This window comes from Oxyura jamaicensis, chromosome 7 (genome assembly GCF_011077185.1).
Source record: "Oxyura jamaicensis isolate SHBP4307 breed ruddy duck chromosome 7, BPBGC_Ojam_1.0, whole genome shotgun sequence".
NCBI classification, from domain to species: Eukaryota; Metazoa; Chordata; class Aves; order Anseriformes; family Anatidae; genus Oxyura; species Oxyura jamaicensis.
Window position 1 is genome coordinate 30,042,108 of NC_048899.1, and position 21,719 is coordinate 30,063,826.

Sequence of the window (21,719 nt, forward strand, 5' to 3'; positions counted from 1 at the left end):
CAACTGGTCTGCTCAGTCCCAGAGAGAGAGCCACCAGACACTGATAAATGTATTGATCTAGGAAACTGAACCCAGCACAAAGCCAGAAAACTAACAAAATCACTGCCTGCACCAGCTGCAATCCAAAGGGTAAGTATGAGGTACAGATGCTCTAACTGCCTTCACAGTGACACTTCCATCATTACCTTGGTTGGCTGGGGAGCTTATTTTAAAATACTGCTTGCCTCTTCAGGTAAGTTTGGGATTTGAGTTAGTGACTATCCTCTTTTTAAGTACTTCCATGATTTCAGGCTTCCTGCTTTGTGCTGCAAACCGCTGTTCTGCGAGTGTTGTTTCTGGTTATGGATTGAGACAGGCTGAATTAGTGTAATCTAGGCTGAAAATATTTTAAACCTACTTCAGATGGTGACTTATGGTTTTTTTTGCCTAGCATGCAGTTGAAGTTACCATGTTCATATTCTACAGAAGGGCAGAGTTGAATTTCCTTAAGCAAGGCATTTCAAAGTTTATTGTAAACAAACAAATACACCAAGCTTCCAAAAATATTTTGGTATATTTTGCTCCAATATTAATAAAGCTTAATTTTACAAAACTCTGCTGTTCTTCAGGCAGAATGCTTTACTATCAAGGCTTATGAGATGTTGAAATGTAAGAGAGAGATAAAGAAAAAAACATGTTAAGGCATCACAAACTAACACCTTAATGATATCTTGGTAAGCTAATTTCCCTGCTTTTGGAAGCTCATAGCAGGTTCTGGCTGCGGTTTTGCATAAGATACTTTTCAGAAGTGGAATATCAATTTTTTAGTTTCTCAAAACCAACTTCTTATTAAACAGTTTATTTTAATGGGTCAGATGAAGGATGCTGTTTAAAAAATTAACCTTTTAAAAGTATAATGCTTTCAGATATTGTTAAAACAACATGACTAGGCTCTTGTGGAAATGAAACTGTGAACAAAGTAATCACAGATGGCTGGCAATCTTCTCTAGGTGCAATGCTTCCTTAAGAGCATATTTGTATTTTCCAGTTCTTCGGGGGAGATATACCAGAGACAGCAAAAATAAATGATGTGTTATTTAGAGAGAAGTTATTTCCACTTTTTTTTTTTTTACATCACTAAGAACTAGTCTCAGAGTAGGATCATTACATTTACATGTCTTAAGCAGCAGCTGGCTTCAAGTTCGCAGTGACTGTTTTAAAACACTTTAATTACAAAATAGATATATACAGTCAATATAAACTTTAAAAATTAGTAACTTATGTACATGAGAAGAAATCAATTTTTCTTGCGTCTACTTCTTGTCAGCTCATACCTGCAAAACAGAGACAATAAGCAAGCAGTTTAAGGCTTTGACTTTTTTAAGTGGCAATGATAGAATATGGTTTGCGCTTCAGAGGCAGCAGGGTGAAAGGAGGTGGCTTCAGAGATGGCCTCAAACTTCGGTCTTTACTGGGAACACTGGATTTTACTGGGAGCAGTTTTCTCCTATTGCCATACGCTTCTGTGAGATGCACACAAGCTGGGCAGGGGGAGCTTGGTTTTCCTATACCGCTGCCCACAGTAGTGGCAGGCTACTAGACGACACACACTGCATTCCTTGGTCTCCTTCACTGAGGGATAAAGGAGGAAGCGTGACTGGTATTAACTAGAGACTTAGGAGGAAGAAGCACTGGTTCTCAATCTTTGCCTCAGACCAATACGTAGGGTTGACGTCTGAACCACAATGACCATACACGCAGAACTGTAAGTGGCTTATTAAAACAGCTTATATAAGTGCTTTGTAATTAACGTTTTATCATACATATATATTGCTGATCAGTGTTAATTTAGTTAAGATCTTTATCCAAGTTATTTGTTGCAGTCTTACTTTAATAAACATAATTCTTATGTGTCCCAGTGGCTTTTATGTAACTTAAAATATGCTGAAGACTCAGAATAATTGACATACAGGCCTCTTATTAAAACCGTTTCACGGGGTAGGGATCACACGGCTAACTAGATTAACATAAACTTTAGATAAAACTATCAGATTAGTTCAAGTTAGTCCTGCATTTGCAGGTAAGCTATAATTGCTCACCAAACCACACAGCCCTTCTACCACCACCCCAACCTCATACCAACTCTGAGCAAAGCCATTAGCAAGGGTGTAAAGGGTGACGTTGAAACAAACTTACCATTGTGCAAACCCTTTGATTAAGTCCTCCTGTGACAAGTCAATCCGCACCTTTAGAAACATTTTTATTCAATTTTATATATATATATATTTAATGCAAGTTAGTTAGTTAGCTAATCTAGCACTCCAAGTCAGTTCCACTTTTAAGGTCTAGGGCTGCAGCCCAGGCTCAAGGGAGACAAACATCCTGCATTCCCAAAACAGGCATCAGCCAGCCTCATCTCTAAAGCTCAGTTTCTTAATAGTGCTGCTTGGAAATGTATCTGTCTCTGAATATTCACGATTACTGTTCACAGAAGCAAAGCTGTTCACAGAAAGTATCAAGTGCTGCTGGCAACTTCTCTTGTTTTAATCTCGTCTTTCTCAGCTTCATGTTTGAACTACTGGAGCTGTTCCCCAAGCAGGCAGCAGGGGATCCCAGGAACCACATTTTTATTTCAGGAGCACTCCCAAAGGAAGCAGGGTGGCAGATCAATCACGTGAAACCACGTCAGCTTCCACAGGGATATGGCCTGATGTCAGAAAAATTTGGCAGGAAGTTGTCTCCAGGTTGCTAGCTCTGTTATTCAAAGTAAGTCACCAGAACTGCAATTCAGGATTACAGGAGCGTCTCAAGCTCTTCAATTTGTAAACAAGTCATGCCACTGGTTTAATCTTACCTTCCCCAGCTCCTTTTTTTCTTGTGAAATGAATGGCCTGCTGTTTTTCACTGCAATGTCTAGTGTCCTTTTCTTGACATCTTCCAAAGATTCAAAAAATTCAAACCTAAAAGTAAAATTTGGAAAGGAATGTTTTAAGTCAAAACTTAAAATCCTATAAGCATCAGCAGCCAAAATACAGCAATTCCAACAGAGAAGGACTGTAGCTTCAGACGATGACCAGGAAGCGAATCACACCTGAAGTTTGAGAAGGCATTACAGCCCATTGTAAGCCTTGAGAACATTGTTGCCCAACCACTGCGTATTTTAGCACCATTTTGGAAGGCTGACTACAATCCACGGGTGAACACAGGTTACTCTCTGTGGAACAGAAAAGGTAATTCTATAGTTTTATTAATCTTGTAAACAAATATATATATATACACACACACACACCTTCCAAGCCTTACAAAAGGCTACGACGCCCTACTGGTCAGACTGTTCACTGTGCCAGTGGGATGAAGGAAAACGTGCATCCATAATGAAATGCCATTTCCAATCGGTTTTCCCCTTCATGGAAGATCAGCATATTTTCCATGCAACCTTTATTACTCAGAGGAAATAGCTGAGCCACCCCCCCAAGTTTACAAAGTAGGTTTATACCACATTAAGAGAAGACAAAGAAAGAAACCTGTGGCAATTAAATTCTTAATGGTGCTGACTCACGGCTCTGGCACACACCATCAGATGTCAGGTCAATTTTGTCCATGTTAAATCATTTAGGTTCTGCCCACCCGAATAGTTTTTCCTCAAGTCAGAGTTGTAAAACAGGTAATGTATTCTGGAGCTACGTATTGCTCAACCTATTACAGGTAATTGAGGATGTGCAGGACATGCCAACGGGAGATGAGAAGGATGCTGCTCCCAACAGCTGCGCTGGCACCAAGTGGAGTACCTGCCAGGGGAGCTCACGAGGATAGGCTGAAGCAAAGCCCACAGCTGGAGTGACTGGTGTTTGGCGTGCTAATAGGAAACATTTTAAAGATTTTTTTTCTCAATTTCTGACCTACAGACACACACAGAAAGGACCTAACAATGAAACAAAAAGTTAATTATCCAGGATCACCCATTACTCGTGTATTTTCATGAATTATTTGTACCTTTCTCTAACTACTGGACTAACACTGCTTCTCAGACCAGCTCTGCTGTGACTGGCTTAGTACAAAACACATTCCTTTCCCATGGCAGAGCTGTGGATGTGGCAACTGGCAAAGAGGTGGTAACGTTTTAACTTGTTTCCACCAGCACTCAGAACTGTCTCTGCAGTGACAGGGCATGGTTAGAGGAATGTCTGTGAGCAAAGCAGCAAGAGCAGCCTGCATCTGCTAGGATCAGGGAAGGGGGGCGAGGATGTGACTGTACTGTAGGGCAAAGCCAGCCCTAAGGACTTGCAAATCACAGTTAAAGTGCCATTTTTTCAGAAGACCTGCAAATATTCATGACACAATTGTTCAGGTGCACCAGCTGCGTACCTTATGTGAGCCCTGCCTTTTTATACAGAGATAGTAACTATTTCGGCTGAAATCATAATTAACATTTTCTTACTTTTCATCGTATTGGGGGTTCAGAGTTTTTTTCTTAACAGAAGTCTTCTTCCTGCTCGTCCATCTTCTATCTGGAAGCAGGTATATTCGGACATAGGGATCTACCCCACGATTGGAAGAGGGTACTAAGTTCCTGTTAAAAGAAATGCAGTGTTCACAAGCAAGACACCCTCTCCCCATGTATGTTTTAATTCCTTGTCTTTCTTAGAATCAGACCCACCCTTCCTGGATTCATGGACCGACAGCATTTATCTTTGGAGTTGAAACAGATTTAAGCCTTAAGGGTGTGAAGCTCAAAAAACAATAACAAAAAAATCACTACTGAATGCGTGGCCATTTACAGGGGTTCCTAAATTAACATTTGCAAATTCAGTCATAGGCATCAATCCTTGCCACAACGCCTGTAGCTCCTTCAGACAGCCCAGGGCATGTGTCAGTTGTCAGTGATGTTCAGAGGAAGTTTTGGCTGAAAGTTACAGCGTCTCTGCTGCAGCAAGCACAACTGGCTGGCCACTGTCACAGACCCACTGCTGACACTGCTCAGAGCTGGTGGCTTCCACCTGCCTGGGCTTAGGGAGGCTGTACAGATTGAGGTCAGCCTACAGCAAGGCATCTCGGCTGAGCAGCTTATGCTCTGTGTGGTTCTGCTCCAGCTTTGCTGAACACCTGATGCAAGCTGAGGGAGCCCTTCCCCTTCCCTTTACAGATAGAGGCGAGGAACTGTCGGCATTACCTGCAGCCATTCACCAGCACAACGAGACTCTGCCGTACTGAAGCGTAACGCACCGTGAGCTGAATCTCTCCCAGAGGCATTTCAGTCCCGCTGTAAGACAGTTGCACAGGAAAAGCTTTAAAACACAGCTATTTAACAGACCACATGCACAGACCTAGCAGCACGAAACAGCCCATGAGTTCCAGAAGCTGGTGATGTGTTTTCCGCTAGAAGCAATTTTCAGGGCACTGTTCCTCTTCCTGGCATCTTATGGTTTACTTTCTAGAAAGCAGCTAGACCCCAGAAACAACACTCTTGTTAGTGCCAGCACTGCCCAGCCCGACTTCTGTACAAGTACCTGCCCTAAGACCCAAAGTGTAGGTAGCCAAAACCCACCTATTTGGCCTGTTGTAGATGGAGCAGTAAAATACAGATCATCATGTGCTTTGTACATTCTTTGTGCACAACTCCTTCAAGGATGCTCGTATATGTCAAATGGAACCCTTTTTATATCTCAATCTGCATTTTACCAAAGTGGTTTCAAATCCAAGACATTGTTTAAAAATGCTCTAACAATGTCTTATTCTCTAGCTCTGAACAGGACTTCATTCATATGCCAGTATACAAGTATTAAACTGAACAGCTGTAGCTGGGTTTGATGTTCAAGCTGATAACTCTGATGCTCTCTGAATTGAGACAGACCTTCCTTGCAGCTTCCATTCATTAAGAATTCTACTAGCTTCAGTCTGCACCCTTGGAGGGGCAGACCCGGCTCTCCACCCCCCTTTGCAGAGCAGAATACCTGCAGCCTGATACTTAACACTACAGGAAGGGCACACACAAGCAAATCTGACTAGGAAAAGTTTGTTCACAGCATTATGAGAGTCTCAAAACTTCAAGCATCCCAAACTTGAAGCAGCCAGATATGCTTATCACAAGTTTGTGTTTGTACAGCAGTGGGACAACACAGACTTCCAATCTCCTTTTGAAAGGCACCTTCAGTATTAAACTCTTGAGTGTTATGGGACCCAGGATATTCTGTATGAGAGCCTCTTAAACAATACAAGACCAACACATGCAGCACCCCTCAGGGCAGCCAGAGAAGGACACACATTCACTTCACACTTGATCTGACAGCACCCCTGTAATTGTTTGCTGTTGACTTAAGCCAGTTCTTTGTAAAGTGATTTGAGACTCAAGACTTCAAATGACTCGAACTCAACTTATGCAACAGCAACCTATAAAAACGAAACCTTCTCAAGAGAAGAACAGTTCAGCTGGGAGAACCACCTACTTATGAAGGTCCAGATTGCTGCTACTTAGTTCAAAGCAAGAAGAAGGCAGAGAACCCAGGGAAGTAATGCTGGGTGCAAGCCTCAGTTCCTCTACAATCGGCAGCGTAGGCACTACCACTGCTCTGGTATGCAGTGCTGACGACAGGTGATGCTCGGGCTTTTGCTCGCTCTCCGTCTCATTAAGGCCAGCAATAGTTTCACTTGCTACAGGCACTGCTGAACTGTCATTTGTGTCCAGGTCTTCACTGCTGTCCTTTTTTGGCAGGGATTCAAGCACGGCAGCGTCTTTGCTCACAGGAGGTACTTTTGAGACTTCTGGTTTTGGTGGGGAGACAAACTTCTGCTGGTTTCCACCCTTCTCCGTGACACGCACAGGACCTTGCTTCAAGGCATTGCCACCAGCCTTGACGCTCTGTGGATCGGGTTCCTCAACATTCAAGGCCTAAAAATCATGAGGGAGAGAAATGAGCACTGCTCCCAAAACACTGGTGTTCACACCAGCATTACCACCTAGGATGAAATTTCGCCACAACACTACTGGTCTTAGAAGGCAGGAAATGCCATTAGAGATGAAGGAGGCCTACGGGACTTGCAATGACACTGTGCTCCTTTGTCCTCCTGTGTATATATTTAAGTGTCTGAACACTGATCCAGAACACCGTGAGAAAACAACTCCTAAGCATTAGTGCTTCTCACAACCTTGCTGGTTTGATTTCCCAGCTTAGATTTTCTCAGTTCCACTCTTTAACATCATGAAAGGCTTTTGGCAATGCCACTGCACTAAGTTTTAGGAAGCCTCAGGGCAGAGCTCCCAGCTCCAACATGCACTTTTAACTGCAGTTAAGGATCTTGTCACACTTCTGCCTTCTACTCATCTGTGAAGAAAGGCTGCATTTCTCCTCTCCCACGTTTTATCTCTTTTGCCCGGTCAGAATTGGAAACTTCCGCTGGGGAAGTCAGGTGAATACAGCAAAGAACAGCTTACCCGCAACACAAGTTTCATCTTAATGAAGCTGTCTGAACTGGAATGATCCAGCTGAAATCTCTGATCCAGAGTCATGTTTGGGTCCTTAAGTAAGTGGGAGAGACATACCACTGAAGTTCCCAGGGCACTATCCCGATCCTTGTCTTTTATCTAGGAAAAAAAAAAAAACAAAACACGTTGTTTTTATTAAAAGACAAGCTGGAAAGCTGGGAAAAGCAAAGAAGGTATTTCAGACAGACCAAAATAAGCTAATTTACTTCAGGACATATTATCAAGAGTAGTTACTTCTGAATAGGTGACGCCAATATTTCAGAAGTATAACAAATTACTATGTTTGAAGTAAAAATCCTGTCTCTAACTACACAGAGAAGAAGCTGCCCTAGCAGAAAACATAGGCCCTAGAATTTACTTGACTTTCCTTACTTGCCCTGCAGAAAATGTCCTAGGCAGCTAGGATGATGACTGATCTACACCCTCACAAGTTTTTTTTCTTATAGTAATAGTTTAGCCTTTCTAGGCTCCATCTGCCTTCCAAGTTTAAATCCACTTCTGCAGCCCAGTGAACAGCCACAGAACTGGCTGCGACTTTAATGTAAGGCAGTGAGATACAGGACTTCATAAGGAGCCTAACTACCAAGGTGAAGAGATAAACACTGGCTGAGAATTATGAGCACTCTGATTTCCGACAGCAAAATATTCATGGCCTTACTGCATGCAGATCTGTCTGAAACCTCCTTTGCAATTTTCAGCCATAAATGTCCCATGTTTTGTACCAAGATATTAAATATTATATGATCCTAGAGCAAAGGTAGATAACAGCATTACCTAACAGAGAGCTGCCTGTGCAAAAATAGGTGCTCCTCCCACTATTTAAGTAGGAGGACCCCTGCACACGCAGACAGAAACAACCTGCACTGAGGTAACGTCCACTGTGAAGGAGGTGTCTCCTATGAATGTACACTGGATTTCCAAAGGAAAGGCTTTTCTCTTACCTCAACATGCAGTGACTGGGAATCAGCACTGTGGACAAAGAAGGTGAAAGCCTGGCCCCACGTGGGATCTTTGCTGAAATTGCAGGTCTGCAACAAGAAGATTGTGGCATTTGTATTAGCTTATGCTGTAAGCAGCAAAGAATACTGTCACACTGATCACCAGAGAGGGTCACAGTGACCTCCTTGTTTTTTGTTCAGTGATGCTATACCTGAGCTGTAAAAAGAGAGCGAAATTTCCAGGTCAGAAGTGTGCACAAGCAAAGTCTCTGGCAAAACCAGAACAAGCTCTGTGAGGTGTGGAAACGCTGAGGAACGAGTCAGGCGAGCTGAAGTTGGCCCCAACCGGTGTTGCCTGGACCAGCAGCCTGCCCCACCTGCAGCAAGGCACTGCTCCCTTCCTCCCACCTCTCCGCCCCGAGAGTCAGCTTCCAGCCCGCAGAAACCCAGAGCCAGCTCCCAAAACTGCAGCAAGCTGGCAGGGAAGGGTAAGAAAGCTAGAGGGGCAGTTTGAGGGGTATAGAGCTTGTGGGAAGAGTGGGAGGGGACAGCTTCAATGCCATCCACTTAAAGGATGAAAGAGCACAGAAACCACCCAGGGGGCTCCTTCTGAGGCTGCTCCATGAAACAGTTCCTTCTGCCAGGTGACAGGTACTGGCAGCAAGGGAGAAGAAAAGCTGAAGTGTGTGCTTCCACATGCTGGTTGGTCCCTGCCTCCTGGCCTCTGCAGTCATCGCCATAACCTCAGCTGTTCACACAGCTATAGTGGTCCTGTCCCCTTCTAGGGGCTACTTGGAGGTGGTCACCCATAAAATAGGTAGTATTTAAAGCAAGCAGAAGAGTCAAACAACCTCACCTTGCTTTTATGAGTCTTGCTTCCTACTGTGAGCAGGACAAAGGAGGAAGGTTCTCTTTCTGTCTTCTGTCATAAAATACAAGGGAAAAAAAAGACGATTTAAAGTTTACAGGAAGCAAAATCAAACCACTACTCTTACTTGAAATATGTCACTGGAAAGCTGGCAACAGTTTTCAGATGAGAGACATCTGAAGAGTGCAGCATGCAGGACAGACTCCAGCCGTAACACAACACAGTCTTACCCTCTAGCATCAAGAGTTCCCACTTAAGCTAAAGCTCTACATGTTTAAGCCTCAATAAGTAAATATTTGTCAGAAGCTGTGAGGAAACAGATAGAGAAAAGTGTTGAAGGCAACATGGGGGAGTCTTCATCATTCTCTGGTGAAATAGGACTCTCAGAATTGGTTTCCTAGGCTCAGAACATGCCATGAAGCAGCTACAAGTGAGCCTTTGGTACTGAGTAACAGCTCCTTTTCAGAAGTAGTAATACCGAACCCCTCGTACTGTGCTCCTTTGCACTAATGTTACAGATGTTTACGCTGAGGAGTTGGCCTTGAGAAAACAAGAAAAGTGCATACAATGAAGTCCAGAATTAAGGACTAATGAATGCCATATGTATGATGTAACAGTGCTTGTAACTCATCTAGATTGTAAAGATCACATTTAGGAGGGGAGCTACTCAGAGAAGACAGGCAAACTTTACCCACTGCTCAGAGCCGTGACTATGCGTAGCCTGTTCAAGAGCACAGGGTGAAAGACGTTCCTTCCTACATCCACAATTTGCATCACAGCAGTAAAATCCAGTATTTGAGGTGTAAAACATAACCATAAGCAAAGGGAGAGGAGGCATGAATGACAGAGTTGCTTCTGAATTAAAAATCAGGGGGAAAGAATCTGGTGGTCAGGTCTCCAACAGACAGGAAGGGTACCACAAACAAGCACAGCCCTCTGCTCCCAGTGGGATAAGATCCATCTGGAGGAGCCCTGCAGCAGCAGGAAGGACAGCATGATTTGCTCTGACATTTGGAGCCTCTTACTCTCCACAGCGTAAGATACAGACAACCCCCACACACAATCAAATATTTCTGTGCTGCATCCCTCCTTGGACCTCCTAGGCTTGCACTGGGGGTGGGGGCTTTCAATCACTATCTTGAACCAGCGGTCACAGATTTTGACAGTGCAGAAATTATTTCTTTTTAACAACTGCTACTTTCAGTTGCTATGATACAGCATAAACCAGAAGGTGTTTTTGCAGGCATGGGGGAAGGATACAAAATTTTACCTTGAGGTACTTGTTATTTTTGATCTTCTTTGCTCCACATTCACCATTGGAATACTCAAAGTGGTTTTTCTGCATTAGTAAAAGAGAGTTTAAAAACAATTTGTGGGCTTTAGAAAAAAGGGTTAAGAGTGAAGGCTGTCTGCATGTTGTTCGTACTTACTGGAAGGTTGAAAGCACTGTCCAAGTAGACTATCAGAATTGCTGTAGACAGACCCTTCTTGTCCTGTGAAGGCCAGGAAAATAAAACAAAACAAAAACAAGGTAGGCATGATCACTCATCAAGGACAATGTACAGCACAAGACAAATTCAAAGTTTCCCTAAGCTAAACAGCTCTTCACCTTTCTCCTTAAACTTGCAATTTAGAGGAGCCAATACCCTACTGCATGATGGTTTCAAGCAGACCAGTAAGAAAAGGCCTAAGTCTCTGCTATTTGCTTGCTTTTATGCCCTTCAACCTATTTAGTGCAGAACTGGTTGGATTCCCTGGTGCTGGCTATTTGTCTATGACTAGTACAGGTATACAAGACACTGGGAGTCCTGCACATATCACAGATGAAGAGGAAAGAGAAAAATAAACAAAGAAGGGAACAAGAGGCCACTTTGCAGTTGGCCAAACAAAGTTTTGCTGATTTAAGTAAAAAGATCTGCCAGATTTTAGTGGCTCCTGTATTACCAAGGCATGTGGGGCAAGCAAACACCTTTCCTCTCCAGGAGAAACAGGAAAAAAAATACAGCAAAACTTTGTCAGACAAAAATAAACTCCCATGAGTTTGCCCAGGAATCCTAATTTTACATGCTCTTTTGCTGAGCATACAGGGATCAAAGTATCTGAATCCGTTAAGCAAATATACTCACCTCATGTAGCTTTTCTTGGTCATTTACTAGTGAAAGCCACTCCAGCTTTAAATGCAAGTGCCCACTTGTTGTCTTACTCAAGGGAAACCACTAAATGGAGACAACAACGTGTAACTTAAGAACTGTGAGGCAGAATAATTTGTACATGTTGCAGACTCTGGGACTTAAGTACAGGAGACAATACAAATTGTAATTTTGAGGTTCTTAGATTGAATTTTTGAAACTTGGATTGTAGCATGGCCATCTACTTGGGAACACAAGCCAGAAACACTGAAAGTAAGATACCCACACACACGCAGTGCACATGGATATCTGCAGCCAGCAGCAGCATCAGACAGGCACTCTGGCATTGTTTGCAGTGTTGGGTTCCAGGATGAACCACAAAACAATCTGATTATTTCTTCCCTCAGCAATCATACGGCTTCACCAAACTTTATCTGTAGCCTCACAGAGATATTTGGTACACACAGGATACGTGATGTCCACCCACTGCTGGCTCAGCATAACCTCAGGGCTATCTGAGGTTGCCAGCCTGATTGTAAAAACTATTGTGACGGCTACTTCAAGTTTTCTGAGCAAAGAGAACTTCACCAAGAAAAAATACCGCAGTGCAAGTGTGCAAGGAAGCTTCAAGCACACAGAAACAACGTAGTAGCATATGGAGAACATGAATGAGTACATATAAGCATGCACCACAACCACATTTAAAAATAAGCTGTGATCTTTACCTCGTCAACAGTTCTGTCATTCATTATATCCACAAGGCTTATAAGCAAGCTGGAAGAGACAAAGCAAACATTTCAGCATATGCTTACACATACGGTGTATTGCTGATTAGTGGACAAAGGGGAGAGGAAAAAAACAAAACAGAAACCATGGCTACCAAGAAAAAAAGCCCACATGATGCTTCAAACAGCAACTTCTAGATATTACCTGTGTGCATGTGTGGTGGAACGCATAATTCCACACACAGTACCTTCTCCCTCTTGAAATGCTTCCAAAACTGAAATATATTCTAAATAAAACTTAAGTCGTGTAGTAACCACCACCTCTAACGGTGGTTAAGATTCCCTGCAGGAATCAGGGCCCTTTCTCTAACTTGTTCAAAGCTAGTTGCATTAGGAACTCATAACTTGATGACAATATTTGGACAAAGGGAATAGCTTCCTTCAACTTCAAACTTCCTGTATAAACAATCTGGGTGTTCTGTTTCAGAGATCACTGGATCTGAGCAAGGATTGGATTATTTTGTTTCTTTCTTTGGGTTTTTATTTATTTTAAATCAAACAAATATGAAGATAACTGGTCCTAAGAAGCAAGACCTGACATACTCTCTCTGGAGGTGATCATGACCACCTCTGCCTTTCCCTAAGTGCTATCATTGGGAACTTCAGTGATGCTGTCACACTTGAGAAATCCACAGCTTATTCATAAATGCCTTTCTCATCTATCGTCTGATATGAAGAGTGCTGTTTTCTGGCCACCAGTCATTTCAGATCGTTTGCATTTTCTGCATTAAAAATGGATGTCAAATGTTGCTATAAGGATATTTCTCTGTTACAAAACGGCAACAAGACCTTATCAGAAGAACAAGAAAACATTCCAATTAGACTGCACTTGATTACGACTGAAAATATGGAAGAGAAAGGATCTAACCTCCAGAATTTTTTCTCAAATCTACTGAGCAGACTTTTCAGAACACTAGATCCTTTTGAAGAGCAACAAAAAGAAAGTCTCATTGATTTACCTGCCCATGAAGTCATCTTTATCTGGATCTTCATCATATAATTCGACTTCTAAGTCCTGACCAGGCAATTCATGAACAACAAACTGGAGGAGAAAGATGTATTCATTAAAAATAAAAAGCACTCACACGGGTTCACTACTCAGGCTGTTGACAAGAACATGACACTTTACAGCTGTATAACACATTAAGGACATTCCCTGCTGTTTTGTGGCTGATATGGTAACAAATACAACTGGTCAGAGACATAAATATTTTAAAAACAGTTTTCTTGGCTTTGAATTAGAACTTAAACCTGTCAAACTGATATCCCTAATAAGCACTGTTCACAAAAACAAAAAGAGCTAAAGACATCCTATACACAAAGAATCCCAATGCTAGAGCAGAATTCAGTTGCACAATCAGACTGCTGCACTGACTGATATTTAAAGAAATGCTTTGCATGTCCTCCAAAAACCCACATATGTAAATAAGATCAACCTGAATGCCATTTCAGGTTTGCAATTTAGATTTGATTTGTTTAAGAGACAGAAATGCCTCATCAATCAAGTAGCAAGGAATTCCACTCGCTCCGGTGCAGTCAGCTAAGAGTAGGTCCTCCAAACACAAGGACGTAAACAGCTGTGCATCCTATAGATGGAAAGATCAAAAGATTCAGTACCTCAAATGTCTCATTCCAAACAGGATTAAGATCTCGGGAAACTGTCTTGCTTCGATACTGCAGCACGCCAACTCGAAGAAGAGCATATGGGTCAGATTTCCCCCTGATTGCACCAAGAAAATTGTCTTTCTGGACAAGGTTTTCAGCTTCTAGCAGATGAACCCTTATTACTCCCTGGATAATAAAAAAAAAGAGAGATGAAATTGGTTGTGAAAATGTGATCTTTGGATAATTATAATATGCTACCTCCTAAAACTAGTTATTTCAGGCAACAAGGGTAGTCAGCATGACAGGTTTGCAAAGAAATACATTTTGAGGCATTTCAAATGACAGCTGTGATAAAACAATCACTTTTCTCATCATTTACCTAGAAAAAACCTTAAACAGATACAGAGTCCAATGTAGATTGTTGGGTAAGAAACAGTCTTCAACTTATTTTAAAGTCAGAAACATATATATTCACGCTGCAGTTAAATTAAGTGTAGAGTCAAGCTTGATTCATACTGACTGAAGGAGGAACTAAGTATTCATTGGCAGATTCTTATTTGATTGCAGAGTGGCCATTCAACTTCACCGTGGTGATGCGAGTCTTCAGTAGGAAGCGGCCCTTCATCATTCATTTATCGTTACTCTCATTCATGAATATATTAGGCATTTGACAGAAGGAGACCAGAGATCTGGATGCATCAAACATTTAGGAGGCTGGGGCTTGTTTGGATTTGGTTCTCGTTAAGAACTTTTTTTTCCTTAATGTAGAGATGTCATACTCTGAGCTTCCCATTTACACCCCTTCACTGCATTATTAAAGACATTAAGTAGCCTGACACTTAGCGCTCATGTATTTACTTTCTCTAATTGAAGACCTGTGGTATTCTCAAATGAGACTAACGGCTTAAATTGGTAAACATCTGTGTCTAAATGGACTTCTTATGCCACCCCAAAATTAAAAACTACCCAATATTTGCTTTTGTATTCCTGAAATATTGCCTACAGAAAGCCTACAATCCAGGCTGACACAGCTGATGGGAATGGATGTGCAGGAACCCAACACACTAAGTTTGCATGCAGCATTGCAGCAAACGCACGCTCAGTAGATCAACATCCTCACTGAAAAAAACAAAACAAAACAAAACAACAACAACAAAAAAACCTCACACGTGGGATAGGGAACCTCAGTTGGGCAATGTTCATGTTCTTCTTCAGAGGCACCGTGATCCTGTTTGGTAGAACCAGCCGTGAAGCAATGTAATCTTGAATCAGCGAGTCTGACATTACACTGCAGGTGAGAAACAAAACAAACAGCCTAAATCTCTACAATCAAATCATCATTTCAGTTAGAATGAAAGAACAAGGCACAGCACAAGAAACAGGAGGCACTGCAAAATGAGCAATACAGACCACCTTCCCCCAAAGAGTGGGGGAAGAAACTCGGGCTTGTGACATTTAGCTTAGACCAAAAGGATGGGAGACAGCAGTTTAACACCAGAACTGATCACCAAGGATCGACATGCATCACTGTGGAAAGCTCAGCCATCTCCTTACAATAATTCCAGTCCAACTGAGCTGCTGCAGAGCAGATGATGATCACGGACTTTCCAGTCCAATCTAACACTTAATCATTTTTAACTTTCCAATTTTAAATCCTTTATTTGGAATTGCCATGTTTGTTTGGCAGGGAAAACTAATTTGATCTCTTTTTCCTGTGCAAGAAGTGTATGGCTACAGACCTCCAATATTCCCTAGGTGATTAATGAGAGGATTTCAACATGCTACTGCAACTCAGAATGAGCAGCAGACAATATTAAGGGAAGACATGAGCACACCAAACACCAGAATTTTTTCCATCCTCTTGGTAAATCTAGTGCTTATAAGGCGTTTCTCAGGGAAAATGAAATTGTCACAGTTCATGGATGAAGCCCGACTTACAAAGGAGTGGCCTCTCCTACTCCCATTGTCAAACCAGGAGTCTGAAAACCCTTGTTCAAACTATTGGCTTTTCTGACAAATTCCTCTGCAGGAATGTCACATACTGTGCCTTCTCTTCAGTCTTATGGTATACACGCGGCTTGCACATGAGGACAGATATCTGCATCCAGTATTTTTACTCTCTTAAGTAGGCGAATAAAGAAAAGGAAAGCTCTTACTCAACCTGTATTTCAGCCTGTTCACAGCAGACATGATTTGCTCATGGCTTTCATGTGCTGTGCTGATGAACAAGCAAAGGTTTCTATGTTCAAATCCCTGTGAGAGAACCAGAGAGTGAACATTTAGGACACCAAATTTGCACTTAATTATATGAGAGGCTGTAGGCTGGAACACCTACATAACTTCTCCCTGCAAGGATTAAGGAAGGCTGCATCAGAAAAGAACAGATTAATTTGTCTGATAAAAACTGGAGCTCTCAGGGCAAACTTCAGGTCTCAAATTAAGTAAAAAACAAAACCAACAAAAAAAAAAAAAAAAAAAGAAAGCTTCCTCTCACTTGACATTAAAGGTCTTCAGAGGCCCTTTACTGCATAAACTGACACCTAAAGTAGCCAGCCATTTCCTATGTACCTGCAAAGCATGAGCTGCAGTGGATGGGAGGGGAGCATTGGTGTCTGCGTTCATTTCAAAGGGAGAAAGGCAATGGCTGAGTGTATTTTGTTCTTGCGTGACAGAATTTTCTCATTACACCAAGAAAAAAATGAAAATTTCAATCTCCAGCCTGGAGGAGCAGATTGAAACTTACAGCAGTGAAAACCCATGAGATTTTCATCCTTGCTGTGCAAATTTTATGTACAAGATCAACCCAAGAGGCACTGGGGAGCAGCTAGGTTTTCTGAAGAACCTAATGGATGAGCAGATTACACAGAATGGCAAGAATATTTTTCCTTTTGAATATGTTGCAGTTTTTTCAACATGAATTGGATTTCAGTTCATCAAGAGGACTGCAACCTTGTGATACTTAACCTTTTGATCACTTTATGGTAAATAAACATAAGCACAGACTGCCAATCACCTAGATCTCCTCAACTACCTTTATAAGTAACTAGCACATGAGAAACAGAAGGGCTTGTTTTTCAGTTTATAGTAAATCCCCAAAACTAGAGTGATCTAATTCCACCCTAAATCCCAAGTGCATTGAAGTGAAAAAGGAATTTTGACGTAATGTACGAGCACCCTACTCAAGTGTTTGCAAACTCCACAGCCAGATGTAATGGCATGAGTATCAGTATAACTCCTTCTACACATCACTCTTGGGAATAACTTTGATGATAACTGGAGAAAGCCTTCCCAGTTCCCAAAGGTTTTTTTAAAAAGGAATAAAGTGAAACAAAACAGACACTTACTTAATTCCTGGGACATCCAGGAGGTTGCTCATGCCTGCCCAGTTGATTTCCAAGTGCTACAACAAGGACAGGGAGAGAAATGATACAGGACCATTAAAATTTATCTCAGGACAAATGTTGAATTTATAGGGGACGCAAATGCTTCTGAAACAAAGTTGGCAGTTTAAAGAAAGCCAAACCTGCACCAGCAAATGACTGTATTTATACATTAAAATCAACAGCTGATAGCAATTCCCTTATCTATTCTACCTGTCATACCTGAAATTAAGGTATCACTGGGACTTATCCTGCAAGCACAGGAAAACACAGCACTCAGCCCCTAGCAATGCCCGTTGGCAGATGCCCCAGGGTCACGCACAGTAAATCCGGCAGCTCTACCTAGACCGTGAAGTTGTTTCCTCACCTTTCACTTAGGGGTTGGCCTGTGCCCCGAGGCAGGGAAATTTACAAACACCACTGCAATCTGTATTTCTGTTCACATAATAAACAAAGGAGTTTTTCATCTGTTTACATAATGCTGCTACATATAAACTCAAAACTACCTCATTCAATATCAAAGGCATATGACAGCCAGGAACTCAAGCAGAGTATAACCCAGAATCAAGCAGAGTTGTGTGCTATAACTGTTTTTTTTTTGTTGTTGTTTTGTTTTGTTTTTGTTTTGTTTTTTAAACAAGGCTAGAATGTTTATCATATTTTATTCAATCACTATTCAACTACAAAGCACTTGTGACCTTAAATAAGCAAGCTTTCAAAGCATGGCCATGACTGAATGGTTCCCAAGATAGCTTCATTTAAAATCCACGACCGGGAAGATTTTAAGTACATCTGCCAGGATCCTTCCGGCAAAGGCCTATGAAATGGCTGCTGTGCTGTCCACCTCAGAAACTCCTCCCCTTCTTAGACCAAAGAATAGAAATATTTCTACAGGCACTACTGCAAGAGAGTAGGGCAAATTCATTCCCTTCCTCCTGGAGTTTAAGATGAGCATTTAGCAACCGGGAATCTGCTGTTCAAGTACCCGCAGCGCTGGGTATTCACAGGTAGGCAGTTTGGGTTGTTAGTGATGGACAGCTTGTGTCGCTCGCTGAAGACCGAACCATGCACTAAGACAGTCCTTGAATCAAGAAGGCAGCAGAGTACAGTTCACTAGTGACTCACCGGTTTCTGCATAAAAAACAAGGTCACCGCTCCAATAAAAGGGGCTTCTGTTAGAAGAGGCTCCAGTATCACTCGCAGCGTCCCGTACAGCTGCAAATACAATAGACCAAGGAGAATCAAGTTTGAAGATACTCTCAGGATACAGTTTCAAAACCGAGCTTTTCAGTGATGGAAATAATTTTTAAAATCCTGCTTGAAATCATTTTACTTAGAGTTTACTAACATCAATAACCTCCTTCTCTCTCAAATCATTGTTAAGTCAGACTGGGCAGGGTTTCCTAAGTTCCAGGAGTCTCTACAATCCTGACTGCCATGTAATGCCATCCCGTTGGTGCTTCTGCGATCCGCCCATTAGCTTTCAGTATTGTAAGAACAGGTTGTTGGTCTAATCTAAAACAGCTTATGAATACCCTAACAGAATTGTTTCTTTTGAAGTTCTCTACCAACATGCAATTCCCCTGAATTCCAGTGGCAGAAGCTGGCCCTTGTGAGTTCAATGCTCCAGCAATGAGCCTGTTTAAGAGTCACATTAAGAACTTAAATATTACTTTTTAAGGTGCTTTCCGAGAAAGACACCATTTCCCCAGCCAAAACAGATAAAGCCATTCATCCCAAGTCTACTAGTCTTTGATTTCCCAGTCAAGAGTCTTACAACCTGCCCACTGGGACACGCTACCTCCTGCCACACGTGGCCTTGAAAAGAACATCAGCACGGCACGCACCTGTACGCCTTTCACTCCAAGACTAAATTTCGATATGTCCATGTGAATCTCACAGTCTCCTGCATAACTGAAAGAAAGTTCTCACGTTATTCCACGGTTTGCAATAGTTCGGTGAGCAAATTTGGGCTGTACAGAGTATAAAGGAAATGAGTTAGATGATTGGCAACTTGACATCATAGGCAGAGATTAATCTTTAAGCAACTGAAAAGGGAAAGTTGAGCACATTGAACAAGAGTAAGATCTTCACAAGAGAAACCCTGCAGTCAGATGGGATATTGATCATCTGCAAAATGTCAAAGCAACATTTTTCTAGGTTACTTTCCCATTCTTAGGGCTGGCAGTTGGCTGGAGCAAGCTTGCTCTTGCTCCCAAGGAGGGGAACAACTGGCTCACTGGAAATTCAAAGTCAGGGCAACTGCCCTCTTGCTTCCCTCTCTGTCAAAGGCCAGATCCCTGCTGGGCTACAGCGTGGTGACCCAACTCCTGAGCTGACGCAGAGCCACGTTGTCATCACAGACGGGGCCCTGGAAGTTATAGCTCACCCCTGCCACAGCCAAAAAGCCCATTTGAAGGACAAACACATCGCTAAAAATAACCTGTTTTCCTTGAAGCTGAATTAAAAGACAATGGTTTAAGATGAGATCTTGGTCAGTTGCCATGGAGAACATCAGACCTTAAATAAAATGAATGCCACGTGTGGCACCATAGCAATTTGGAAACCACCTTAGACTTTTATTAAAGTGCAAACATCACCTTATGCAAAAAAAAAAAACAAAAAACAATAGGCACTCCCCTAGGAGCAGAACCCAGCAGATTTGTTGATGCCTCTGGCAGAAAACAATTGAAGGGAGCTACCAAGTTCCCTTCCAGTCCTCTGAGAAATAGCTCTTTTTGGGTGCAGACACAAACACCCCGCAGGTAAAGCAGGGTGAAAGGTACCGCAGCACAGTCATTGTGCTGTGCTTGCCGCCTGGGTGCATACTTTCACCCCACAATCAAAAGAAATTGACTTTTTTTTTTTTTCTGCTCTGACCACAGGCATATATATGGGCAAATAGTGCAGCAGTGCTGCTAATTCACACTGCCATTTGCACAGACAGATTCCCCCACCACCAAAAAATACCTTGCCAAGAATGTGCAACTCTGTGAATTTGTCTCCATTTCTGCAAGCAAAGTTCCTGAATTTTTGTTTAGAGCCACTTAGCAGAACCTAAGAAGTTCAAAATGCTCAAATTAAAGCCTTTAATGTTAGAGCATTCTCATTTTTTTTTTCCAGTAGCCAACCTCACACGCTAGGCCAACTTTAACACAATCTTCCTTATAAGCTAGTCAGATAATTAAACAAACTTACTTTAACATTTACACAATTTTGATATTATCTTACAGTTCATTACACTGAGTGCTAATAGAGCTTTGTCACAATAAAACATCTAAATGAGAAGCCAAAATGAGTCCCTCAATTTGCATTAATTAAGTGAAGAGGGTTAATTGCCAGTGTCCAACGCAACAAATAATACGTGTGGTGTTTCAATTTACAATTTTTATGCCTCTCCACAGCCAAAAACTCTTCCCACCCAGCCCTAGATGTCTTTCTTCCCTAGTAATACATCAATAAGCGCAATCAGTTTTTGAAGCCTGGATGTCAGAGCAGCCTTCACTCCTTTTATCAGAGCCTGAGACTTTAATCACCCTTAAGTCTGCTTCATACCAGCACCGCCCTCATACTGGGGTGCTTGGAAGGATGCCCTCTGCTCAACAGTTTTACTCCTCATTTCCAGTCCGCGTTGCTTCTGCTTTCCTCTGGCCCCTCTGCTCGGCATAACCTCGCTGGGCTCCCCCAAACAGAGCAGCCTGAGCTGTCCTGCCGGGCTTCAAGCCTCGGCACTCAGGCACGCAGGGCTGAGCCCTTGTGCTGGTATCCCTAAGAGCAAGCTTTGCCTGCCTGCGAGGGGTGGAAGAAGAACCCGTTTCTCTCCTAAGTCCTGTATTGCACGCGGAGATGTAGATAACCACACCTACATCATGGATGAGGGCCGGGGAAGCTTGCAGAAATGTGCTTATCGGCATCTCTTCTGCGCCCAGGTGGAAAAGCTGGGCCCACAGTGTTTGTGACACGAGGACAGCCCGCTGGCTGAAGGCAGGGATGCTGCAGGAGCACATACTGACAAGGTTGTGGACCTAGGTCAACGATGAAGCAGTAATGGGCAAATAAGAGAGACAAGAAAGTGTGACCAAGTACCACAGGGTATGAGAAAAAACACACCGTGTCTGCCTTTCCCCCTCTGTCTTTGAAGTCAGGCTCCTGACAGCAAGTGTTTCTTTTCTGCTCAAAACCGAGAGGTTTCCAAAATGCTTTGGTTCTTGGAAGATCCCACAAGCTCAGCTAGCCCAAACTCCACCAAAGCTCCAAGTATTGTTGCGTGCTTCTTTTGACTACTTTATCCAGTCCTGCACCAGATGACAGAGACCATCTGGACAGAGTTGCAAACATGCCAGTTACAAAATTCAGATACTCTTTTTGAAGAGCAAGTTTCAATGTATATTTGTATTTATTTTATAAATAAATAGTAATTTTTCTATGACATCTCATGCACTGCAAAAGCCATGGAAGAGCAAGGAAATGAACACTCAAAACATCTGCAAGAAAAGTTATTATAAGAGTAGTAAATCAGATTAACAAAATCTGTAGCAGTTGGATTGCAAGACAC

General features: G+C 42.3%; 1 protein-coding gene across 1 annotated transcript in view; it reads right to left on the minus strand.

Annotated features, from left to right (window-relative positions):
• Positions 1-480: 480 nt before the first annotated feature.
• The window catches only part of ESYT3 (extended synaptotagmin 3), a 31,896-nt gene continuing 10,657 nt past the window's right edge, over positions 481-21,719 (minus strand). Inside the window, exons 5-23 of the mRNA XM_035332422.1 lie at positions 19,012-19,078; positions 18,290-18,379; positions 17,129-17,184; positions 14,952-15,072; positions 13,797-13,970; positions 13,139-13,221; positions 12,120-12,168; positions 11,392-11,481; positions 10,696-10,758; positions 10,536-10,604; positions 9,254-9,319; positions 8,401-8,487; positions 7,409-7,558; positions 6,423-6,865; positions 5,150-5,239; positions 4,418-4,549; positions 2,834-2,939; positions 2,176-2,225; positions 481-1,313 (exon numbers count right to left, since the gene is read on the minus strand). Of these exons, the coding sequence (XP_035188313.1) occupies positions 1,277-1,313; positions 2,176-2,225; positions 2,834-2,939; positions 4,418-4,549; positions 5,150-5,239; positions 6,423-6,865; positions 7,409-7,558; positions 8,401-8,487; positions 9,254-9,319; positions 10,536-10,604; positions 10,696-10,758; positions 11,392-11,481; positions 12,120-12,168; positions 13,139-13,221; positions 13,797-13,970; positions 14,952-15,072; positions 17,129-17,184; positions 18,290-18,379; positions 19,012-19,078 (2,023 nt within the window). The 3' untranslated portion in view covers positions 481-1,276. The remainder of the gene's footprint in view (positions 1,314-2,175; positions 2,226-2,833; positions 2,940-4,417; positions 4,550-5,149; positions 5,240-6,422; positions 6,866-7,408; positions 7,559-8,400; positions 8,488-9,253; positions 9,320-10,535; positions 10,605-10,695; positions 10,759-11,391; positions 11,482-12,119; positions 12,169-13,138; positions 13,222-13,796; positions 13,971-14,951; positions 15,073-17,128; positions 17,185-18,289; positions 18,380-19,011; positions 19,079-21,719) is intronic.